The 25,732-nt window shown below is 36.4% G+C and overlaps 1 protein-coding gene across 1 annotated transcript in view; it reads left to right on the top strand.

The window, feature by feature from the left end:
• NF1 (neurofibromin 1) overlaps positions 1-25,732 on the top strand; it is a 102,807-nt gene that overhangs the window by 36,714 nt on the left and 40,361 nt on the right. The window contains exons 15-35 of the mRNA XM_072404986.1: positions 948-1,027; positions 1,841-1,964; positions 3,263-3,509; positions 3,841-3,914; positions 4,003-4,086; positions 4,725-5,165; positions 5,362-5,501; positions 6,342-6,464; positions 6,728-6,811; positions 7,345-7,461; positions 8,609-8,790; positions 8,884-9,095; positions 9,544-9,705; positions 10,078-10,181; positions 10,538-10,673; positions 17,205-17,267; positions 21,869-22,027; positions 22,564-22,661; positions 23,112-23,229; positions 24,272-24,453; positions 24,554-24,664. Coding sequence (XP_072261087.1) covers positions 948-1,027; positions 1,841-1,964; positions 3,263-3,509; positions 3,841-3,914; positions 4,003-4,086; positions 4,725-5,165; positions 5,362-5,501; positions 6,342-6,464; positions 6,728-6,811; positions 7,345-7,461; positions 8,609-8,790; positions 8,884-9,095; positions 9,544-9,705; positions 10,078-10,181; positions 10,538-10,673; positions 17,205-17,267; positions 21,869-22,027; positions 22,564-22,661; positions 23,112-23,229; positions 24,272-24,453; positions 24,554-24,664 — 3,041 coding nt within the window. The remainder of the gene's footprint in view (positions 1-947; positions 1,028-1,840; positions 1,965-3,262; positions 3,510-3,840; positions 3,915-4,002; positions 4,087-4,724; positions 5,166-5,361; positions 5,502-6,341; positions 6,465-6,727; positions 6,812-7,344; positions 7,462-8,608; positions 8,791-8,883; positions 9,096-9,543; positions 9,706-10,077; positions 10,182-10,537; positions 10,674-17,204; positions 17,268-21,868; positions 22,028-22,563; positions 22,662-23,111; positions 23,230-24,271; positions 24,454-24,553; positions 24,665-25,732) is intronic.

The following is a 25,732-nucleotide window of genomic DNA, read 5'->3' as shown; positions in this document are numbered from 1 at the left end:
GCTTATATGCCACACTACTGCCAGAACTCGGGGTCCCATGTAAACTTATGTTCCCAGGAGCTCATGTAGAATAGTTTTGTTTGGGGGAGGAGAAAGAATGCTATAGATTAAAAAGATTATGCCTTTTGCCTGAGTGAAAGTGCTTAAGACGCTTTCAAAGGGTGTAGGACAGCGTGGCCTGGCCGAATCAGTCATGTCTTTGTCCTTATAAACAAAGAATTTAGTTTTGAAAAAACAAAACAAAACAAAAAACTCAGAAGGTCATGATTATTACAGAAAACCAACAATCCTATGAAAGCGCGAGAACTGAGCATGTCAGCAATGTGTTGAAAACCTTTGTCCACTATTGAAATGCATTAGGATCAAGGATCAAGACCTGGAGGGATGTCACTGTTACCCCAGAGGGGATGACTGGGAGACTGGATGAGTTTAAATCATCAACATTATGTGTTTTATCCCATATTAGTACGGAGTGGGCTAGGGATTGACACAGGTTATGTGATTGTCAATGAGGAGAGGACCACATATGAGATTCTATTGTTTTTTTAGGACGTAAGAGGTTTTCTAACACGACCCATTGAGGTCTCATAGAAGGCAGAGTGCTCGGTGCTAATTGTTAAATCTATGCTGACTTCAGATATTGGTGAGTGTTCTGCAAACAATACTTCCTTTGAACCTAGGGGCATAGAGAGTATGTTTGCTAATTCTGCTTTTTTGAACCACAAATGAAAGTGAAACTTTTCGCTTGTAAAAATGTAAGGTCTCTGCTAGGTATCAATATATAGATATCTTTTTGCCTTAACATTATCCTTCCATTCCTAGTTGGGCCATAATTGGCAACACATAACACATCATTTTTATCTACGGCAGTTTCTTTACCTATTGTGCAAAACATAATATTTTTATTAAAATACCCTAAAATCTGCTTCTTTTGTGTGTGTTTTTAGGCCTTGTTGGTTCTACACCAGTCAGACAGCATTGAACTTTGGAATCCCGATGCACCAGTAGAAACATTTTGTGAAATTAGGTGTGTAAAAAGATTTTTTTTCTCCCAGTAAATACTTGCCTTTATCCTGCTTACTGTCCCAGTATTATTTGTCTTTTTTAATATACAGCTTTAGGAGCTTTTGAGAGTCTACATATTCATTAAAGCAAGCCTAAATCTGACGATTACGTCATTTTATGTATTTGGGTCACTAAAACAATTGGTTGTCCTAGAATAAATAGAAGTACCGTATTTTCCGGCGTACAAGACGACTTTTTAACCCGAAAAATCTATGGCAAAGTCAGGGGTTGTCTTGTACGCCGGGTACCAGTACTTACCTGCAGCGCCCGGTGTCCCCGCGAGTCCCCTCTCTGGTCTGGGGTCCCTGCGAGTCCTCCTGTGCCTCCTTCTGTCTTCCTGCTTTTCAGCTTCCACGAGTCCTCCTGGGCAGGCTCGCGTTGCTTCACAGCAGGACTCGGGTAAGCTGAAAAGCAGGACGTGAGCCTGGATTGGCTCTCCAGTGGAGAGCCTGGATTGGCTCTTCACTGGAACACGCCCATTCATTAAAGGAACGTGCCCATTCATTACTAAGAACTAGTAGTGTACAGTTCTTTCTGCCTCTCAGTTCTCTCACAATAGTGAGATCTGACAGGCAGAAGGAACAGTACAATACTGGGCATATAACACGACCCCCAAATGATTGGTTAGAGTGGGGGGTCGTCTTATACGCCCAGTCGCCTTATACACCGGAAAATACGGTATGTAAATGAATATAGTATGAGTTTGTTTTGTCTTTTTAGCTGCTGTCTGTATATATTAGACATTGAAGATATTTTTCTTTTTTTTTTTCTACAGTTCGCAAATGATTTTTTACATCTGTAAAAAGTTGATTGGTCATCAGATGCTCAACAGCACAGAAGTCCTTAAATGGCTCAGAGAAATCTTAATCTGCAGGAATAAATTTCTTCTTAAAAATAAGGTATTTCCAGAAATATGATGTATGACAATATTTTTATTTGCAGCATTTTTTGTGTTTTGTTCTGCAATGATCTTATACTCGGTCCTTTTGTTTTTGTTGTTTTACTAATATTTAAATGGGTTATAATAATAATTAAATAGAATATTAAGTGACTAATAGGTGATTATTAAGGGGTAATTCTAAAAGGGAGTGTAAAGTCAGTTTGTAATGAGTATGGCCAACATCATTGTATTTCTAACCATCAAGTACATTTCTTTTTGAAATGTGTTTGAAAAGCTGTTTATAAAGTTTTAAAAGTTTAGCTTTTAAAACACTTGGTAGCAACACCGAACACCATAAATAAAAAAAATAAGATTAACAGATTGGCCTAAAGGTAAAGAGTTTTAAATATACCAATTGGTGTTCATACCTTTGCAAATAAGAAGTGCTATGTTATGAAAAGAGGAGGTTATTCAAAGATTCCTAGAAATGTCAATGATATAAAAAAGTTTGGTAAGGAGGAAAAGCCTAAAATACTTTTAGCAATTTTGCTAATCTAATCAGCAACTGAATCAATATATTGTTCTACATAAACTATCAAGTGTGTTTAATAAAGGCAAGCAGAAGTAGTAGTATGTTCATGTGTTACTGTATTCACATTTTTCTCTCTTTGTGGCTTTTGCTGATTGGTCCACTTGCTGGAAGCTAGGAAATTGTTTCTGAATATTCACGTACAATTTTTTATCAATCAGTGCACATTTTTGTCATTTTGCTGTAGAAATAATAATAAAAAAATCGCCTATAAATATTATAATTGCTCTAACTTTTAAGAAACTCTAAGAAATTATTTGCATGTTCACATTAAAAAAACAAAACAAAAGAGGACCCCCAACACATTGCCTGTTGTTTAACTGTCTAATCATCAATTGTATGTCTCTTCTAGACAGTAAAGCTCTGTATATTTTTTTATCTGTACCTTAAGGCTCTGTATTTCCCACTGTGGGTAGATCAGACAAAGTGAGAAAGATCATTAATCGATATGTCGAATTTAGCATTCCTTCAAAATATATTAAACTGGTTAAACATTTAGAAGATGCCTTGTAAGTGACAGGGTATGTAGTCTGCCATTCCTGACCTTTTAAAAGTACTATTTGTCTGGCTCTCTTGATTTACTATATTTTTAATTGACCTGGAACAAGTGAGAAGTAAGCAGAATCATAACTCCTGATTTGCTGTAAATCTAGTTGTAAATTATATGTATATATGCCATGTATTTTGCTCTGTGCACTGTAGAATATTCTCCTGGTTATTTCTTGTAGGAGTGTGCTGCTGTTGGAAGTGCAATTCCAATATGTCGTCAAGCCCATACAAAATTAGAGGTTTGTCTGTACATGTTTCTTTGGAGCCCTGACATTGAAGCAGTTCTAGTGGCCATGTCCTGTTTCCGAAGCCTGTGTGAGGAGGCAGATATACGTTGTGGGGTTGATGAAGTATCCGTTCATAATTTCTTGCCAAATTACAACACTTTCCTGGAGTTTGCATCTGTAAGCAACATGATGTCTATGGGTAAGCATATGGAACATCACTAAGTTCACGTTATTGGTGGTCAATTGGATATTTCTGTTGAAAAGCAATTTGCATATGTTTAAAACATGCCTGGAGTGTTTACCAGTGATTTCACACTGACTAGTTTTGATTGGCCTTTTCTTAGTTTGAGGCTGCTGATCTTAAGCATGTTTGCTTCCTTAGAATTCTCATGCAACCAACTGTGCCTTTTACTTGATGCCCTTTGTATATTGCTTTATCCTTTTACAGTGATCAGCATTTTTATCTATGTTGAATGTTAGTTTTATAGTATTCAGTCTTTATCTGGTTGACCTTGCTACGGATTTTGTAGGTAGAGCTGCTCTACAAAAGCGTGTCATGGCCTTGCTAAGAAGAATAGAACACCCCACTCCTGGGAATACAGAAGTAAGGTCTTTTCTTTTTCTTTTTAGTTTTTTTATTTTAATAAAACTTTTTAAAACCATTTGTTTATTTCTTTTATCTCTGTTCCTAGGCTTGGGAAGATACCTATGCGAAGTGGGAGCAAGCTACAAAGTTGATTCTAAACTTCCCAAAGACTAAGCTGGAAGATGGCCAGGTTCCTAATAATATGTTTTTTAATACATTTGAAAGCCCTACTTAAGCAAAAACTTGTAATTTAGCTCTGGACAGAAAAGGGTTATACAGTTCTGTTCAGAAAAATATCAGTGTGTTTAAAAAAAAAAAAAAAAAAAAAAAAATCAAACTCCTTAGAATAGCTTTTATTTTTATGCACACAAATGCATTTGGTTTAGTCCCACCCAGGAAATACAAGTTTTTTTTACCCCCCCCCATTACTCATTCTTCAAACCCCTTGAAGTGTTCTAATTCTTCCTACTCCTAAATACATGTACACCCTGCCCATACATAAATATTATTATAGACTTAAACATTAATTTTAACACCTATTTATAAAACAGGGAATCTGACATTCCCTTAACAATTTCTGATAGGAATCAATTATTGGCTTTGAAACACATGGATCTGAAAGATTCCCACCTGGGAATGTTTGAGGGAATATCTGATTCCCTATTGTATAATTAGAACCCTAATTTTTTTATGATTTTCTTTTGTTTAATATCAATTGATCATAGTTGCATTGAACACTAAGAAGTAGTTCTTCTGCTCATGTTTTTTTTCAGTGTAAACATACTGTTTATAATGACTAAGCTGAATGTTTTTTTTTTTTTTTTTTAGGTAACAGAAAGCCTTCATAAGACCATTGTGAAGAGGCGAATGTCTCATGTAAGTGGTGGTGGTTCTATTGACCTGTCTGATACAGATTCGCTACAGGAGTGGATTAACATGACTGGCTTTCTTTCGGCGCTTGGTGGAGTCTGCTTGCAGCATCGCAGCAATGTCGGACTAGTTACTTACAGTCCTCCTATGGGTCCTGTTAATGAGCGCAAGGGCTCTGTTATTTCAATGGTTTCTACTGAAGGAAATGCAGAAACTCCCGTCAGCAAGTTTCTTGATCGGCTTCTCTCGTTGATGGTCTGCAACAATGAGAAAGTTGGAATTCAGATTCGGACAAACGTTAAAGATCTGGTGGGTTTAGAGTTGAGCCCTGCTTTGTATCCAATGCTGTTCAATAAAATGAAGAACAACATCAGCAAGTTTTTTGATTCCCAAGGACAGGTTAGTAAAATATGGGTTTTATGATGAGCTAATGTGTTGAACATATGTGCACATAGGTTGTTTTTGAGTTTGGAAGTGTATTTCAAAAGGTAATAGTTCATTTGTTGCAGCCGTTTTATACATCAACTTTTGCAAATTCCCTTGGGTTCACTTGGAAAAATTGTTATTTCAGTGTGTCCTGTTCTTTACATTACAGGTCTTGCTTAATGACACAAACACCCAATTTGTTGAACAGACAATTACGATCCTGAAGAACTTGCTTGATAATCACACAGAAGGCAGCTCTGAACATTTGGGACAAGCTAGTCTAGAGACCATGATGCTAAATCTAGTCAGGTAACTGTTTACCTAATTTGACAAGCTTTCATACATAAACTGAAACCCAATCAGAGAAATTGACTTTATATATTTAAATTACTCCACATGATACCTACAGGAGCATTAGACAGAGGTGTCTGTAGAGTGTTTTTCCTCTTGTTCTTGCCCTTGATTCTGTAGCCTATTCTTGGTCTTATCCTACAGTTTTCATCATTTTATTGCTGTGATTCTGCAGTTCCAAGCATTTCTGCCCTCATTTTCCATTCCACCTGGCCATTGTATTTTTCCTACTTTTCATTGCTGCCTCCTGCTCTGCAATCTTTCAGTGTTGTTGGATCCTCCAAAAAAGCTGTGTGGGTCTGAGTTTGTGCATTGTGCTGAACAGAATTTATCTTCTGGTACCCAACTATGAAGTAGAAGCTTGGAAATTTAGTGAAATATTTACAATTAATCCCTTACGTTCAGACAGGGGTCCGGTTTGAATATTTATGTGCTCCCCACCACACTTCTAAACTTGTTCAGCCATAGATTAACAGCACTATTCAAAGCAAAAGAGTCTGATTGGCAATCCTGGCCCCCAGATTTCAACTTCAATACCATTGGTATTCAATTGGTAGATTAATATTATTATATTATAGTGTAATAGTTCTGTTTTTTTCCCTTCTTTTGTCTTTTGTTTACATTTCTTTAAATTATTTGGAAGTGTGCACTTACAATTTTGGGGAAACAGGAATTGTATATTTTGTCTTAAAGTGTGTTTTTTGCCTAGAGTTCTCCATTTGCTTTATTACTTCATTGACATTTGAGTGTATTCATATTGTGTAATTAGAATTATTTGTCCTCCTCACATTTTCACAGATATGTACGTGTTCTGGGTAACATGGTTCATGCCATACAGATCAAAACCAAGCTGTGTCAACTGGTGGAAGTGATGATGGAACGGAGAGATGATCTTTCTTTTTGTCAAGAAATGAAGTTTAGGTGAGATTCTCTTTAAATGGTCTTTAAAATCAAACATTTCCAAAATACAAGTATATAAAGATGGTATATTGTATAGTGCCCCCCTACTGATGGCTCGCTAGGTTTCCTTTCCATTTCTTGGTCCTTTTCATATACATCGTGAAAGCATTGAGGCTAGAACAGAAAAAAACTGTAAAATGAAAACAAAAATTTAAATTGCTGTAATGTATGCACTACAATTTCATTGACCGTTCTGATTCACTTGATGTTTCTTTAATTCCCAGGAACAAGATGGTTGAGTACTTGACTGACTGGGTTATGGGAACATCTAACCAAGCTGCTGATGAGGATGTAAAATGCCTCACAAGGTATTCAATAATATTGTTTCGATACCAAAAAAAAGTCTTTATTTATCAATGTCAGACAACAGGGCCAATGAAAAAAGCTGAGCATTATGAGAGTTAATTTATTCTAATTTTACTACTTTTTTAAATTTGGCATGAGTTATTCAGAACACAAAAGATGAAATAGATATTGTATTGCTATTTATTTTGTAATAAAGGGTTAAATTTATATACAGTACTTAATTACAGTGCAACAAAAATCAGATAATGCCTGAAATCTCTCTATCTCTTTACCTTTAAGGAGGTGATTATTATATACCGTGATAACGAGTGATAAAAAAAATATTTTACTTTCTGAATTGTCTTCCAAGCATATTTTATCATTTTACTTGTTAACATAAGTAGTTTTTAAACTGCTACTTTAAAAAAAAATCTATTTTTGCAAGTATATTTTTAATATTTTACTGCCTTTAGTACTATATATATGAAATAGGAAGCAAAATGAAGAAAAATCCTTTGACCCCAATGTGTTTTTTTATCCTCTGTATTCTATGCAGAGATTTGGATCAAGCAAGCATGGAAGCAGTGGTATCTCTTCTTGCTGGCCTACCTCTTCAACCTGAGGAAGGAGATGGTGTTGAGTTAATGGAAGCCAAATCCCAGTTATTTCTCAAGTAAGTTTATATTTCCATTTACAGAGGAACATCCCTGATTAGTTATTAGCAGTGTTCATATAGTGCTAGCTTGTTTTGTAGCATGTTGCATTTTTACCAGATTTAGGAGCTCCTACAAACTTAGCTTACTTTATATGACCTGTTGTCTAAAGGTATTTCTTTCTAGCTTTCATGTTTATCTAACTTCTTTGTCTGTCACACTGATACAACAGCTTCTGTCCTTGATATGTTCAAAAAAAAATTCACGTAATTGGGGGACCAGAGGCAGTGTTGGAAGGGTCTCACAAATGCGTTTCTTTGTAAAATAATGAACACTCCCCATCATGTTATCGAAATGAGAAGATGGAGTAAGTTTTTCTTTTGGCCAATCATACTTCATGTCCTAGGGAAACACTGCTGCTGCTCTGTGGATTGAGTATCCACCGTTGCCACCATGAGTGGTTTGTGATACTTAGGTCAGTTTATTAGGTACCAGTCACCTTTTTGGCTATCTGTAAGGGCGACATTCTTCCCACTGGCCAGAAATATAATAGGCATTTATCTCACTGATCACTACAGTAATGTACTGTTAGCTGTGGATATAGTAATTATAGTAGGGTTTCCCAAAGACCTGAAAGTTGGGTTTCCTCAAGAGGTTTTTCAAAGTTATTTCAATGGGTCCCCCACATTAAAAAGTTGAGGAACACTGCAGTAGATAGAGTATACATTTAGCTGAACACAGAGTTTGTCCCCTATGATGCTCAGGTCTCCCTCTAGTAGCCTATTGCAGCACTTCTTCAGCTCCACTTGATTTACACAAAAAATCGACCTGCAGCTTTGCACATATCTTTTTAGATGAAGTGCAGACTTTAATTTAATTTGTTGACACAACTGCAAGAACATCTAAAGACACTGCTGACCACATTACACTGCAATATGCATTGATTTGTAATTGTGTTTTATAATAAAATATTCAAACCAGTTTTTTGTTTAGATACCTATCCTAAATAATTTTAAACACAGAAAATCAGTATATATGTATATGTCCATTAAACCAGCTCATAGGTAACCATGTCTCAACATGGACATTGGCCAATTTAGAGGCCCAAATCAACCGAACCAGCTTGGTTGTATGATTGTAAACTTACCCTGCACATCTTTCTTTTAGGTATTTCACACTGTTCATGAACCTCCTGAATGATTGCAGTGAGGTTGAGGATGATGGCACACAGACAGGTGGCCGGAAGAGAGGCATGTCCCGGCGCTTAGCTTCCTTAAGGCATTGTACAGTTTTGGCTATGTCTAATCTTCTGAATGCCAACGTGGATAGTGGCCTTATGCACTCAATAGGTGAGTAGCCAAGGCTGGCTGTGTGCCCTTTATGATATGTTTTACTGAAGCAAATTAGATGTACAATTTGATTGCTGCATGTTTTGATTTTAGGTCTTGGCTACCATAAAGACCTACAGACAAGAGCTACATTTATGGAAGTCCTTACAAAAATTCTGCAGCAAGGAACAGAGTTTGACACATTAGCTGAGACTGTTCTTGCTGACCGCTTTGAAAGGCTGGTGGAACTAGTCACCATGATGGGAGACCAAGGGGAATTGCCTATTGCAATGGCTCTTGCCAATGTGGTTCCTTGCTCACAATGGGTAAGTTATATTTCTTGCTTTTTAAGTAGTAATAAAACAACTGAATGGTGTTTTTGGTGACAATATAATTGTCCTTTTTACCTCCCAATAATCTAACTTGTTGCATGAATAAATCTTCAGGCTGCGTTTCACTGATCAACCTCTTTATAGTCCTTGGAAGAGCAGTGAATAGCAGTGAATCCTACCAAACATAGTAGGGCCCATCCTTTACTCTTCATGTAAGCTAGTTTAGTAATTTACAGGGCAATAATACCTCTGCTTAATTTTAAAAGTGACAAAAACTGTTGTGTGTGCAGTTGCACTAGCTTGATTTTTTTTGGAATGCATAAGTGCACTATATTTTGTTTTGCTAGGTGTTACCATTTTTCATATAGTTTTTGTACCTGTAAAGATTTTTTTTTTTAAATCCTCATTGAAATGATTTTTTCCCCCTGCTTTTTCTATTTAGGATGAACTTGCAAGAGTTCTTGTGACACTCTTTGATTCTCGACATCTACTATACCAGCTCCTGTGGAATATGTTTTCTAAGGAAGTTGAGCTAGCAGACTCCATGCAGACACTTTTCAGAGGAAACAGCTTGGCTAGTAAAATCATGACGTTTTGTTTTAAGGTTTGTACAGTTTGATTCCTGTATATAATTTTTATGAGCATTTGTATAGATCCTTTAGATCTTCCTCACTCTATCCAAAAATTTAAAAATAAATAATTTGGGTGGAGTTTTAGGCAAATATTATAACTTAATTTTTTGTAAATTTGCAACAACTGTTTTATATTTGGATATAAAAATTTCTGCGGGTGCAGATAACATGCTATTTCTTAACATCTAGAGTTTAGTTTGCAAAGTCTACTGGTTTTACGTTCTATAAAGGTTTAACAACATTCTAGTTGTAAGGGAATAAAGCTGCTATGCAAATTACGATTTTCTCATTTGTGACAGATTCCACTTGAAGTTTGTTTCAATGGTTTCCTATATCCTTTCTAGGTATATGGGGCCACATACCTGCAGAAACTTTTGGAACCACTATTGAGACTGATCATAACATCTCCTGAGTGGCAGCACGTCAGTTTTGAAGTGGACTCTTCAAGGTGTGAACACTTTTCATCTCATCAGAACCAATAAGCTTTTTCATTGTTTTGAAACAGTTTCACAGTTTAATTGCAGAATATTAGGGTCAATATCAAACAATATTGCATTTACTTGTAGCAAAGATAATTGGCGTTTTCCCAGAATGAAATGTACAATTTTGATTTGTTTTTGTTATTGAATTAATGTATACCATTGCATAATAGATTTCTCACTGCTTGCATAGTTTATTAGCATTAGTTTCCAAATTTTATTGATGCTTTTTATATACCTTCAAATATTCATTATATTCATTGCTCTTAAATGACTTAACATGAGTTGGTTTTACTCTGTTGGGAATGTAATTATGTCTTTGAAGGTTGGATGGAGTTGAAAGCCTTGATGAAAACCAGAGGTGTCTACTGCAGATGACTGAGAAATTCTTTCATGCCATTATAAACTCCACCCATGAATTCCCTACTCAGCTGCGCAGTGTGTGCCATTGTCTCTACCAGGTATGCTAAACAGAAAAATAGCTGCTATATTTTACAGGAAGCAGTTACTGTCGCTCTTTTTTTTAAGTGAATAAGTATTCACTTCACATTATAACTATAATGTTGCTTCACTGAAGTTTGCAAATCCTGCCAATTTCTCCTATTGTTACAGTACCTGTAAGTTAATTATTATTCCACAATTCAAAAATCACTGTTCGTAGCAGCAGTAAAGTAGTACATGTTGATTCGGTGTCTCTTAAAGCTTTTTTATTGTATGTTGTTTTAGACTTTGCATCCACTTTATTGTAGATTTTTGCTGAAGTAAACTATAGGTAAGTATGTTAGCAACATCATGAGCTGGCACCATTAAGGAGGTGGACAGAGACATGCTACTGTTGGACATCATTTAGTGGAGTTTTCATTTGAAGAGACAAAATATTGGTCATCAGCCCTAATTTTGAAAAAAAATGCTTTACTCAGTTTTGTTCATAATAGTAAAGATTCTTTAGGTGTGAAGATTTGGGTTTTCCTGGTCACCATTACCCAAAGTAGAATTAGATTTTATTTTACAGGCAACGTGGAAAAAAAATAGTTAAATATCGCAGTAGGATTCCCATTCAGTGCTAAATATTGTGATTTTCCAACTGCTTGAAGTATCACCTCGTACTAGTACTGCTCAAAAACTCTGATCTTTGCCTTAAGGCAGTGACATCCTGCTGTACTGGAATTTTGCGGGGATCTTAACAGTTTTACATGCATTCTATAGTCTGATTATGGGTTTTCATGTTAGATATGTTAGTGAATTAACTTAATTATTAAGGTTTTATTGATCAGCCATATTAAATATCAAAAGAGATAAAATCAAAATGTTGTTCAATGTGGTTAAGTTTATTGGTATAGTTATCTAGTATTGTTTAAAGTGTAACATAAAAAGTTACTCAAATAGATCTTTAGTGGGATAGACATTGTGCTGACAATCTGCTTTTTAAAGTACAGTTGACATTCAAAAATCCGGCAACCTCGAGACCCGAGGAGTGCCGGATTTTTGAAAATACCAAATTTTTTAAAGTTATACTTGCCTCCACACACAGGCCAGCCTTCCTCTCGAAGCACCAGCGGACATCTGGCACTGTTCCAGGCAGCAGGCAGCAGGGACGTCTAAAGGTGTATTTAGTGTAGTAAGCAAGACCTAACCGCTGTTTCTGCAGAACAGGGCCATCAAAACATCATCAAAAACGGATCTGAAAATCATGCCTGAAAACTGAAGAAAACAGATTATCGATAGTCGGATTTTCGATTGTCAACTGTAGTAGCTGCACTCTTTCATTCCAGTAGTCATGTAATATATAACTTAATAAGACTAATTAATCTAGCAGGCATCAGGGTCCAGCTGCTTTCTCACATAGTCTGACATAGTCTGACATGGGCTCTTCTTTTTCACACATAAATACTAAAATGTATTGCAAACGTGGGTATTTTGTTTTATTGCAGAAGAGATTCAGTATGTTACTTTTACGATAAAGAGGTATATAACTGGTTTCAGTATCTTCAAAAATAATTAACAAAATTTAAAGCCTAACTTCCACAAAAATATGTTGCAAAAGAGAATTGCAAGGTTGTATTGCCATCCAGTCACTCTTCATGGTAGGAAACAATGTTACAGGGATACAGACAAAAATACACTTTATCTAGAAGTAAATGGTTATAACAACTTAAGGTGGTTTTTATTGCTGTCACTACCTTCCTGTCTCAATTACACCCACTTCCTTCTATGGAATACATAGATGTGAAAATACAACTGACCCATATTTTAACTCTTTCTCTGGAGATGTAGCTCAGAATATAAATATGCAAGTCTGACTTAGTTTTTTGCCAGAGAGGGGCAAGTGAAGGGAACGGTCTGTAACCCCTAATGGTAAAATTGGAAGTGGAAATGACTGTAAAGATTCATCTTACTTTTTTTTATTAAAATCAAGGAAGAACTTCTGTCATTTATTTCCTGTGTCCTTTTTTTGTGACACGTGTTCACTGTATGGCCCCTGTATTGTGATCTAACTCATCAGTAACCACCCATAAACAGCCGGGTGGTTACTGAAAAGTGCTGGGTGGTGTGCCCAGCTAAAAGGAGCTGGGGAGAACACTGTAGTTGAATTGGAGTTTTTCATTAAACACCATTCAAGCCTAAAAATATGCGCAAGTTAGAAAAAAGTTAATGTTTCCCATGTTTTTCTCAGCAATTGTATTGTGCTTGTATTTTTATGTCCTATTACGAGTGGTTTTCCTGTAAAGAAAGCTTGTTCAGTCAGCCTGGCATGCTGAACTACAGAACGTCACCTTTTTCCCAGCAAACAGTTCTGCTGCTTTGACTGTGTGTAGTAAAAAGGCTGTTGGTAAATGTAATGCAGGGCAGGCACGTCCATGGCCAGTTCTATGCCTACATAAATGGAAGTTAAACTCCCAGCAGCTGCCCCTGTAATAATTTTATACACTTGAGGTTGATGTCAAAGGAAAAGATAATAGCTGTAGAGGTTGGTTTGTGGGTAAAGAAAGCTAATTGCTGGGCTTTTATACTCTGTCTGCCATGTGAAGATTGCCATGGAAGTACCTATGGCTCTAGTGCAGGGGTCGGCAACCTGCGGTTCTTCAGCCTCCTTGTTGTGGCTCTCTTTGGCCGCCAACGGGCGATCCCTGATTGGGGGATCTTCTTCCTCCTGTAGACACTGCAGAGAAGGGGAATTCAACCTGTGAAATAAATCTACCAGGGGGCGTATACAATGATGTCATCGTCAGGAAAGTTTCACAGCTGTGTTTTGTGTATGAATGATGCCTTTCATCTCTCCCAGTACAAACCTCCATATCTCCTAAATAGTAAGCCCTACTGACTTGAAATTTCAGGGTACAAAGGGGACCCTCATAGCTAGCAGGTACCCCAAATTTCACCCCCCCCACCTTTAACAGCTTTCAAAATATGGGGGTTAAATTAGAAAAAATAGTTAAAATTGAACATCAGGGTTGCTGTTTTAAAAGTAGGTGTGTCTGGAAGCCCGAAATTAAACATACAAATGATGTAGTCCCGGGGCGACTTACATAGCAAGGAGGTGCGAACCTCAAATTTATACCTACCTGTCACAAAACTAGAAATATTATACTACAATACACTGTCCCCTTCCCTACTTTGAACCCTAATTTCTCTAGAAAGGGGAGTTGTACAAAACTAAAAATGTAGGTGCAAGTGGGGGACACCTATGACTAACACCCCCTAAAATTTCATAGTTGGGCCATCGTCAGAACATAAAGTACTTTGCCCATCAAAAAAATCTACCCTGTTACACATTGCTGGAGGCTTATAGCACCTGAACCCCAATTTTTTAGGAATTGGGGGAGGGGCGTACAGGTGAACAAAATTAGAGGTACAAGTGGGGGACACATGTGGCTAGCACCCCCTAAAATTTCATCATTAGGCCATCGTCAGAACATACAAAAACTCATCAAAAAATCTACCCTGTTCTAAGGTAAGTTTTTTAAGATTTAATCCCACAATGTACCGTATTTTTTCAAAAAAAGCTGTGTTACGTTTTGCAGCTCCAGACTATTTTTCTTTAGTGAAAGAGGGAGCAAAATGGCTCTTTTGACAGTAAAGGTTGCCGATCCCTGCTCTAGTGTGTGGCAACATTTTGGTTTTCAATGCGGTGCAATAAACTTAAGATGTGATTTTGTGTGTGAGTCTGACAATTTATTGCTGTTTTGTTATTTATAATTCAGTTTGCTGTATTATTTTGTCTATCTTTTAATATTTTATCGCTATAATGTTTTATCTGGGATGTTTTTAATCCTTTACATGATCATAAGCATATTTGATTGATTTATTGGGACTCAATTTTTTATTTTGGTATTCTGAAAAGTGTGCGTATATATAATGTCTCCTTACTTGTGTTAAAATTAAGAACAAGTACAGATGAAAAATCTTAACAAAGATTTTTTAAGAGTGTTGGCTATTTTGGGACTTGCTAATTTTGAGAGATTTAACATTCCACTTCTGTGTGTGAGATTGCCTGCAAAATACGCAATGTTAGCAAAACGTGTATTTGTACATCTTGGTTTAAATAAAATGGTCCTTTTTTACACCATGTCGTTAAACTGATTGTGCAAATAGTAATGCAGTTTTCTGTTCTACGTTTCATTGATATACAATCCTGTTCCCAGGAGTTTTTAGCAGTAGCTTTAGTTTTGCTGACCATGTAGAAATTCAGACTTCCAAAGGAACATCATGGGAATTTATACAGGTTCTTTTGTGATGAATTTTACATTAATAGTCTGTGCTAGAGTGTCATCCTTTCCTGTAATATATACTCATTTATTTAAAGTTAACACAGCCAGTACAGCCAATAAAACATCTGTTACTGTAATTACTAAGTAGCGATTATAATTATTTTTTGGTTTCTTAATTTTAGGCTTTGAAAATTATAAAAATATTTGTACTTGTTTCTGTCCCTTTTTCTGTTTCCTTATCATTTGCCCATGCCAAAGTTTTAACCTTTGGTATCAAAATTTCTTAATAATGGGGCCAGCATCTACACTTTTATATCAGTTCTGTTCATTTTAAAGAGATATGTCAGAGGGTGTAAAGTCATATAAAAAAATGAAAGACACGTGCAGGGAGATGTGTGCAGAAAATGGACAAATGTGTTACTACCTTACTGCTTGTTTAGCAAATGATGCTGTAAGCAGCAATAAACAGGGTCTTATTTTAAATGCATTCAAACAAGATTTACAAAGATCCCCTACTAGATTTGCCCATGTTTTGAATTGGATTTAACTGAGAAATGAGTAATTTTACTGTGAATATTATGTTAAAAAATGTATAAATGTTCTACAAGTAAGTGAGTTGACACTGGATTTCTGCTGTCAATAGATGCCTTATTTACTATGTTTTCTTTTTCTTTTTACTATTTCTTTATTGTCTTGGATATTATTAATAAACAGTATTTATATAGTGCAAACATAATATGCAGTGCTGTACATCAAATAGGGAGTGCAAATGACAGATACAGAGAAGTGACCCAGGAGTAGGAGAGGACCCCGCCCCGAAGAGTTTATAATCTATGAGATACACAACAACAATGAAAGATTGGTTTAATATGGACAATTTAAAGAACTTTTTGAATAGGGTTTACTTTATAAAATTTCATTAATGTCTCATGGAAGTCTCTGAAAACATAAAGTCTGAGTCTTCCAATACTTAAGACCAGTGGTTGTCTGCCTACAGAATGCATTTCTTACCACTAGTATGCAGCACTGACAAAAATCACAGTTATCAGCTGACCTGATTTCTGGCAGAATGAACTGATATTTTTTTCCCACTTTTAGAACTGTTAAAAAATGTTTTAAATATACAATTTAAGAGAAAAAAAGTTTAAGATTTACCCACACCTAATGTCAAAAATACAGCAAACTGTGCGTGAGAGTGCAGATTTACCTAAATTAAAGTAGAAAGTCAAATGCAAGTCAGAAGCATTTATAAAGGAAAACGGTTTTAGAGGCATCTTAATCCAGATATAGAATGATCAAGCAGTTTACAGGTGCGAACAGAGGAAAACCGTTCCTGTGTCATTATTGTTGGCACTCATGCTCTTCATTTTTACTCTTCCTAATTTTTCTGTGATTTTGTTCTATGGAGCCCCAACATTTTCTCTTCCAGCACAGTGACTTTGTCGTAGTTTCATTGTTTTACAACCACAGGCTTTTGTCAGGACTTATTTCCTACAGCCATAGGTGCTCTATGGTGCTGTAGTTTGCAATGCTGATGTAATGTGACATTTCTGGCATAGAACCCAGGATTCACTATACAAGTAGTGCTGTTAAAAATTTAGAAATGGCCAAGAAGTAGCCAAGACAACTTGTTAAGGCCAAATTCAAATGGGCAGTTGAAAACCATGCAGGTAACTGCTCCCAGTTGCTCAGCGTGCTTACTGTCAATGCTAGACCAGTCTAGTGGCGTAGAGCAGTGGTTTTGACAATTGGTTGCTACAGTCAGTGGTTCTGCTGTGTGAACAGCTGCCTGTTTGAATTTGGCTAAGTGTATCTTTGTTTTAGCTTTTGCATTCCATCTTTAAAAGGTGTTTCACCAATGCATTGCATATTCTTATGTACCCAGTTTTATTGCAACATTTCTGTTTACATGGCTGTAGTTTTTAACTCTCAGAAGTGTAAAGTGTAAGTGTAAAATCATATACATCCATGCTGTTGTTGTGGGGAAATTTTGCCTACTTCAAGACAAACTATAAAAACTAGGAACTTGAATTTTGGTTTGTTCATTGACATGATAAAGAGCATTACCAGAAATAGTAGAATTGATTGGAAGTGTGTAATAGCAGTTTATGTAATTTTAAATTCATAAAAAAACATGACTTTATTCCATGACTGTGTGTTACATTCTGCTCAGTATATCTGTATGTGAGAGACCACATTGTGTTTTTGTTTTTATTTAATTTTTTTTATTTTGCTTTGTGTAGTTGGTGCTGTGACTTGTTTGTGCTCATCTCTGTCCTGTAGGCAACTTGCCACTCCCTACTGAATAAAGCTACAATAAAAGAAAAAAAGGAAAACAAAAAATCAGTAAGTTTGTAGAACTTTCTCTTAGCCATTTTCTTCCCCAACACAACAAAAAATTTGGAACCAAAATAAACCTAAACCGCTTTCGTTATGTTCTATTTATTTGTTAAAACATCTTCACTCCAGTCCTTCACTGTCAAAAAATCATTCTACTAATTCTGGCTCAGAAAGCTTTCATTTCAATTAACACACTGAAATTCTTTTAGTTTTGCTCCTCTTCTGTGTGACTGAATGATACAAAAGATAAGAATATGGTTTTGGCTTTACTGCTTGAGTATTGTTGACAATACATAATGCAGAGTTTGGTTGTATACTATTTTTTAGACTCTATGGTGCACCACATCTGTTGCTTTTTAGATGCTTGGGGTGTATAGGCCATTTCTTTTCTGAAAAGGGGTCTTTTTCTTACTGTTATCTGTTAATGAACATGTGAAATGTAAATTGTTTTAAATTTCCCATTGGCTAAGCTTTAGACCTTTTCTTATCCCAAATCTACAGCTCAAGGTCAGGTAAGTACTACGATTTATTTTGACTTGCATTATTACAATAATTTGTTATAGTATCGGGTATGTGTAAACCCTAACAAGGATTTTATTTGCTCTCTTCTAAACTGGTAAATATACCAGTTGAGCTGTTTTATTTATATCTATTTTATATATATTTTTCTGGAATGTAAATAAATGAACTGTTGATCTTGTCAGAAATTTTAGTGTTTTCTCAAGAAGTCCTACCAGGTCTTTAGATGTGTACATACACTTGATGATTGTCTCCCCAGATGAATGATCATAATAAAACACTTTTACCCAAGGGAACAGCTTTAGGGTACCGGTATATGTAACCTGAGATTTATTTCAGGCTACTGTGTGTGAATAAAATAGTTTATATATCGGACACATTTTGTTCTCTTTTGGATTTATACTGACTTTTTTATTTTTAGGTGGGAAAAAATGTTTTGATTTAAAGTGCATTTTAAAAGGAACTAGTTCGGTAATCACCAGTCGTTTTTTTTGTGCTTAAATAAATATTTCTACAGTGAGGGAAAGAGGTATTTGTTTCCCTTCTGATTTTGCACGTTTGTCCTGTTAAAAAAATGACCAGTCTATAATGGTATTGGTGGGTTTATTGTAGGTGTGAGAGACACAATAACCACAAACCCAGTGCTCAAAAGTCAGAGCTTGATGTGCATTGTAATGCGTGAAATAAGTATTTGATCCCCTATCAACCAGTCTGGAGACTGGCTAGGCCACTCCAGGACCTTCATGTGCTTCTTCTTGAGCCACTCCTTTGTTGCCTTGGCCGTGTGTTTTGGGTCATTGCCATGCTGGAATACCCATCCACGGCTCATTTCCAATGCCCTGGCTGAGGAAGGAGGTGCTCACCCAAGATTTGACGGTACATGGCCCTATCCATTTCCCTTTGATGCGGAGATGGTCTCTTGTCCCCTTAGCAGAAAAACACCCCCAAAGCGTAATGTGACCACCTCCATGTTTGACAGTGGGGATGGTGTTCTTGGTGTCATAGGCAGCATTCCTTCTCCTCCAAACACGGTGAGTTAGGTTGATTCCAAAGAGCTCAATTTTGGTCTCCTCTGACCACAACAGTTTCACCCAGTTCTCCTCTGGATCATTCAGATGTTCATTGGCAAACTGCAGACAGGCCTGTACATGTGCTGTCTTTAGCAGGGGGACCTTGCGGGTTCTGCAAGATTTCAGGCCTTCACGGCGCAGTGTGTTACCAATTGTTTTCTTGGTGACTATGGTCCGAGCTGCCCTTCGATCATTGACAAGTTCCCCCCGTGTAGTTCTGGGCTGCTTTGTCACCGTTCTCATGATCATTGCAACTCCACGAGGGGAGATCTTGCATGGAGCCCCAGACCAAGGGAGATTGACAGTTATTTTGTGTTTCTTCCATTTGTGACTTAAGGCCCCAACTGTTGTCACCTTCTCACCTAGCTGCTTGGCAATAGTCTTGTAGCCTAGTCCAGCCTTGTGTAGGTCTACAATCTTGTCCCTCACATCCTTAGACAGCTCTATGGTCTTGGCCATGGTGACTAGTTTGGCCAAGACCTGCATACAGTGAAGACACCTTATTTCACTCATTGCAATGCACATCAAGCTCTGACTTTTGAGCACTTGGATTTGAGGGTTCTTTTGTTGTTTTTCTGTCTCTCACAGCTACAATAAACTTACCATTACAATTATGCACTGGTCATCTTTGTCAGAGAGCAAACGTACAAAATCAGCAGAGGATCAAATACTTGTTTCCCTCACTGTATAAATGTTTTCCTGACACTTAGGTGTTCCTTCTTCCTCAACACTTTATTTTCTGGCATATTCTCTGGCACCCTTTCCTCACCACCTATACTACCTAACTTCCGATTTTTAAGGCTGCTGGTGCCCATTTTCCTCCATTGTCCCTACATGGAACCACTGCCAAAATCCAACCAGCACCTCATGCTTCTGACTTTGATCTCTGCCCGAATCTGTTTCTTATGGACTATTCTCATGCAACTCTTATTGTTCCCTAAAGAAAACCTCTCATCCACTGTGAAAACACAGAGAAAAACTAGCTATACTAATGCACATACTACCCGCTAAAATGACTTCTTAAACATCTTCTATATGTGATTTTCTAAGTTGAGTTGTTTTCCATTGTGAAATTTTTAAAAACTACAGTTTCATTTTTAAGGGTTCTCTGTAGGTTTTATTACAATAAGCTGTTTTAAAGAAAAACAAATTTCCTGCAGAAAATGGCATCCAGTAATTAAATAGGAGCTGGGAAAACATGATTTGGAGTGGTTTTGTTGGACCTAGCACGACATGCCATTCCTTACTCTTTTTGTTTCACATAAGGATAAGATTTGCTACTCATCTTGTGACTACCATCAGAGTGTTCTGAGTCTTTTCCTTTTGTGGAAAGCCCCCACAGTGATGCAGGATTCAATCTCATTTTTGCACTGTATGAGATTGGGCACTGACCCGCAGTCTTCTGTCAGGTATCATGCAGAAAAAGCTGTCATACTGCAAGCAGAGGGACACACAAGAAAATATGTGATAAATCACCAAAAAAAAGTTTTTTAAACAAATATTTTTATATTTTGGAGGCCAGCATTATATTAAGAAATGTTTAGTTAAATGTTTTAGTAGTACAATTTGGGTATCATTGCAAGCATTTTGTAATTATTAACCTTGCTACTTATAAAGTATAACCCAAACAGGGTATGGATAGGTGTGATTTGTGTATCTGACCCTGGTGTGACAATCTAAATCACTGTTCTGTATCTGTGAAAGCGTTGTCACTCCAGGCAATGATGTGTTAGGACTGAATCTCCCCCTCTCCTCATATCTGTACTGAAGCACAAAAAGTAAGTTTATTAGTTTTCTGGCAAGATAGACAGGTCATTTTCTTGCACTCATCCGATTTGACAGAACTTTTAATGATATACTTAACAGGCCTAAAGGGAGCTAATAATTGAACTTCATGATTAAGGTTTACATGCACTTAAGAGGTGAACATTTTACCTTTAGGTTTGGGTGTCTGGGTACTTTCCAATTGGTCCCTAAGCCCCATTCCATAAAAGGAGTGGTTACCGTCCACAACACCAATGGCCCACAAGTCAAAAACCTTTCTGCACTTGAGAGCAAATAGTTCCTATAATATTAGGGTGTATCTGTGTTGTATATCGGTTGTGGTTTTTATCTGCTTATGTTTTGCCTTTTCTGCTTCTGTTGCCCCCTCATTAACATCTTAATAAAATGTTTAAATAATATGTTTACATTTTCATGACATACCTTCACTGTATCTTTGTGTTTTTCACTGCATTGCTGGGGGATCATTTTGTGTGGGAGGGGGGCATTCAAGGTTATGTATATGGCTTATTGGAAACATCACAACACCCTACCTCAGTAAATCTTAAGCCCTGATGGAAGCTGTGAGATCACTGTTGGGAGATGCTAAGCAAATATCAAAATGCCTTAATAAGTGGATGTCTTAGGGAGTGTATGCTCCAATAATTCCTGAGCTGTAGAGTGTTTATGATAGAAGGAACTGAAAACCAAGTGTCACATGACAGGCAAATGATTGGCCCATAACAGACCCAGAAAACGTCTAGATGTTTGTCAGAGGAAAAGGACTGCTTGACCTGCTGCTGCTTCTACTGCACACTCTGAGAAACATAGTGGACAGTGAAATAATTTTGAGCTATTTCATTAAAAAGCCTGCATAACTGTACGATTGAAATTAAAGCCAGAGATCAGCTTAATTTGCATTAGTTAGGAATATATGTTTCCAAAATAGTATTTGGCTTCCGATGTGCTTTTGCGAGTTACACACTTCAGTACCTCTTAAAGAAGTGTGTGAATGGTATAGCTTTTTCATGCTTCGGGGCAGGCATTAAAAACATTATTGGTTTGTTATTGTTCCATGTAGATTGTTAAGTAAACAATTCCAGTCCTGGCTGGCTGTTATAAAGCTACGTACACACGGCAGATTTTTATCGCCCGATAATCGACATCGGCCAAATATCGGGCTTTTTTTTTTTTTTTTTTTTTTTTTTTTTATTCTACTATTAAACATACAGTGTATGTGCTTGCTGTGTTCTGCAGGTTGTGAGCCAGAGGTTTCCCCAGAACAGCATTGGTGCAGTTGGAAGTGCTATGTTCCTTAGGTTCATTAACCCGGCCATTGTATCTCCTTATGAAGCAGGGATATTGGATAAGAAGCCACCTCCCAGAATTGAACGTGGCTTGAAGCTAATGTCTAAGGTAACGTCTTGCCTTATAATTCAGGGGGCATCATATTTTAGCACAGTCTTTAGACTCCACCCCATAATTTAGATAGGAGAGAAGAATTATCTGTCCATATCTATGTACACACCTTAGATGATTAACACACGAATGGTTGTGCTCATCTTTGCCAAAAAAAGGTACCAGTGCACATTACAGACAAAATATCTTATGTTTTTTTTTTTTTGATTTTTTTGTACATGAAAACATTCTATGCATCTATGAAATATGCCTTCCAACAGCTTGTTATGTAAATTGGTTGACAACAGCAATTGAATTGTTTACCATAAAGGGAATACCATCTAGTGTTGACGCTAAAAGCAGAGCTTCTGTGTCAACCTTTTTACATATTTAATAATCTGTTTATATCGGTGCACAGTAAGATGGCTACTGCTTTGTCTTCAGTCCAGTTTTGGATAATGCACTGCCTAGGAAATGTTTTTGTTCATTATATTACTGTTTATCATGATTTAACATTGGTAAAATTTATGTGCAAATAATATTTTTTATGTTAGATTCTCCAGAGCATTGCCAACCATGTCTTGTTTACAAAAGAGGAGCATATGCGCCCTTTTAATGAATTTGTGAAAAACAACTTTGATGCTGCACGAAGGTAAGAAAGGATGTCTGTTACCATTAATATTAACTTGCCAACAAGTATCTTGTATTACCTTGATGTAGAACTCTTTTTACTGCACTACACAGTTTCTAAATGCTGGAGTGTAAAAAACTATTGCTTTTTTGTGGTAAATAGAGGATATTGTTCAAACTAAGGTAGGAGAGTCTGCAGTATACAGTTATGTCCAATAATAATTGGAAGCCCACAACAGTTTTGTTACTTTACCTTTTTACTGAAACATATTCAAATTACAGTTATAAAATAATACAGACATTAAGTGTAGACTCTCAGTTTGAATTTTAGGGTACATCCACATCCAAATTTGAGGAAGGATTTAGGAATGACAATAATATGTACCACCCTCCTTTTAAAGGGGCCAAAGGTAATTGGACATTTGACTCCAAACCCATATAACCTTTGCTATTTCATCAATTAAGTACATAGGTCTGGAGTTGATTCCTGGCCTGTTTGCACTTGGAAGATTTTGCAGTTTACCTACAACATGCAGTCAAAGGAGCTCTCTTTGAACAGACCACCTTCAAGCCTGGAAACTACAATCGGAGTAATTGCAAGAATATTAGAAGTTGCAAAATCTACCTTATTTTTCTAAAACACCTCCCTAGTGTGGTAAATTTTAAAACAGAGTCCAACGTCGCATACCTATAGACAAAACCACATAAATATATTTTGTATTATATTGGATTGGATACAGGACTTTGTATTGAATCCAATACAAAATATTTGAATTTCTCCCTACGACCCCCGTCGACGGGCGTATGCACTGACATCAGGAATCGTCGAGGGACGCGTACACAAACGCCGGGAGTTCTAATTCTTTGCGTACTTCCATGCAAAAAGCGTTACATTTTTTGCATGGAAATTTATATGAGATTGTAGGCTATAATACTTAGGCATAACTCACCGAAATATGTCCAAAATTTAATAATAAACTTTAAAAAATTATTAATAATTTTATTATATATATATATATATATATATAATAAAATTATATATTATATAAAGATTTTTTTGTATTGGACTCGATACAGCTTTTTTGTATTCAAATCACTTTGTATTGAATTCAATTTCCTGCCCCGCCTCCCGCCCGCACGGACGCTTGCAACGACGTCACCGGGAAACCCCGGAGATCGTCACTGCACATGCCGGTTGAAGACTGAAGATGTCTCCGGAGGAGCTGCTTGGACAAGGTAAGTGATTTTTTTGTTGTAATCCGATTGTCATACAATGTTGTATGACAATCAGATTGCTCTGTAACGCGTTTCTATTTTTAGCTACGTCGAACCTGGTTCGGGGTAAACGATTGTAGCAAGTTTTCTTACCCAGCAGGTTCTTGTTTTCCTCAGTCATCGGATAAGGGGATCTAGTTGCCCCAGTTAGTATTGGGCACGGCATCTATTCCAGTAAATATTTAGGTTTTATTTTATAGGGACTGTTTGAAAATCTAGTATGATTCTTATGTTTTAGAGACTTCCTCCTTGCAGTAAAAAGTATTGGAGCTTATTTGAAAATATATTATGTGCAATTGAAACAGTTTGGGTAGGTATTATCAAATAAAAAATAAGATTAAAAATACACTAGTTTAGTTTAGAGTAATATATTTCTGGTTTTTATTTGCAAGGGACCACAAAGCTGTTGGAAGGAGACCATTTGACAAAATGGCAACATTACTTGCTTATCTTGGACCTCCAGAACACAAACCTGTGGCAGACACTCATTGGTCAAGTCTAAATCTCACAAGTTCCAAGTTTGAAGAATTTATGACTCGGTAATTATGGAATCTTTCTGGAGATAATAGTGTCTTTGTCAGTTTTTGTTTTCTGCTCCGACTAATAGGTTAATTCTGTTACCACCAATATGTTTTATAGGCATCAGGTACACGAGAAAGAAGAATTCAAAGCATTAAAAACCATAAATATATTCTACCAAGCAGGGACATCAAAAGCTGGAAATCCTGTTTTCTATTATATTGCAAGAAGGTGAGTTGCCATATTTAGATATCTAAATACAGTAGTGCTTTAATTTCTTGCACTGTAGTTTTACCTTTCTATATGTTTAATCTGATTTAGGATTTGCTAATTATATTGATCTGATGCGGTGTTCAGTCTCCATGAGCAGAGAGCAAGAGTGAGATAGCAAACATATATACACTGTTATAGCTGTTGCTTTCTTTTATCTGTTTGCAATATTAACTGCAATAGAAAATGTGATAATCAGGAAAGGTTTATTAAAATGTCATAGCAATCTTGGGGTTTAGAAAAATGCGGGATTGCATTATTCTGAGGCTATGTCCAGCCATCTTCTTAGTACGAATGAGTGCGAGTGATAACTCATGAATTACAGCATACAGTTTTGTGAGACAGAATTGATATTTTAATTTTGGTGGCATTACTCTAACATAAAATTTATAATAAACTGTCCTGTAATCACAAAAAAAATAGTGCCAAATGTTTTTTTTTTTTTTAAACTCTAATTAGTAAATGGCAGCTAATAAAGAACTTTAGTACAGATTTGTTAATGGTAATTATATGTACAGTTGAAAACATATTTGTAACTATCATTATTGGCTCTTAATTTGCGTAGATTTACTGGTACTGATAATAGAACACACCATTCTTTAGTTAAAACCTGGTGGATGATACATGTTCGTCCTTCCTTTCCATTTGCAGCAGAATTTTGCATTCTTTAAACTTATGAACCGAGTAGATGTCATATGCAATGAGATTGAATGTCATAAAAGGTTATAAAATGATTGTGGCGTTCTGGTTTTTATATTTCTTCTTGTTGTTCTGCTACCAGTTTAGCTAGCAGACTGATTGTTACTGTAATGGATATACTGTGTTGTCATATTATTGGCATCAGATTAGAAGAGTTACTAGGTATATGTAACCAAGATCAGGATGAAAGCTCCATTGTGTATTCTGTTAAAAGCAACAGGGGCTTGTTTCTATTGATGTCAATCATGTTGATTATTATCTATTATCTGAGAGCTTCATGTTTTTTTTTTTTCTTCCATGTACCTGCTGGCAAGAACAAAAAAAAAATGC

Source organism: Pyxicephalus adspersus, chromosome 1, assembly GCF_032062135.1.
Source record: "Pyxicephalus adspersus chromosome 1, UCB_Pads_2.0, whole genome shotgun sequence".
In the NCBI taxonomy this organism is placed as follows: Eukaryota; Metazoa; Chordata; class Amphibia; order Anura; family Pyxicephalidae; genus Pyxicephalus; species Pyxicephalus adspersus.
Note: the sequence above shows the minus strand (reverse complement) of the source record. Positions and strands in the feature narration are given on the sequence as shown.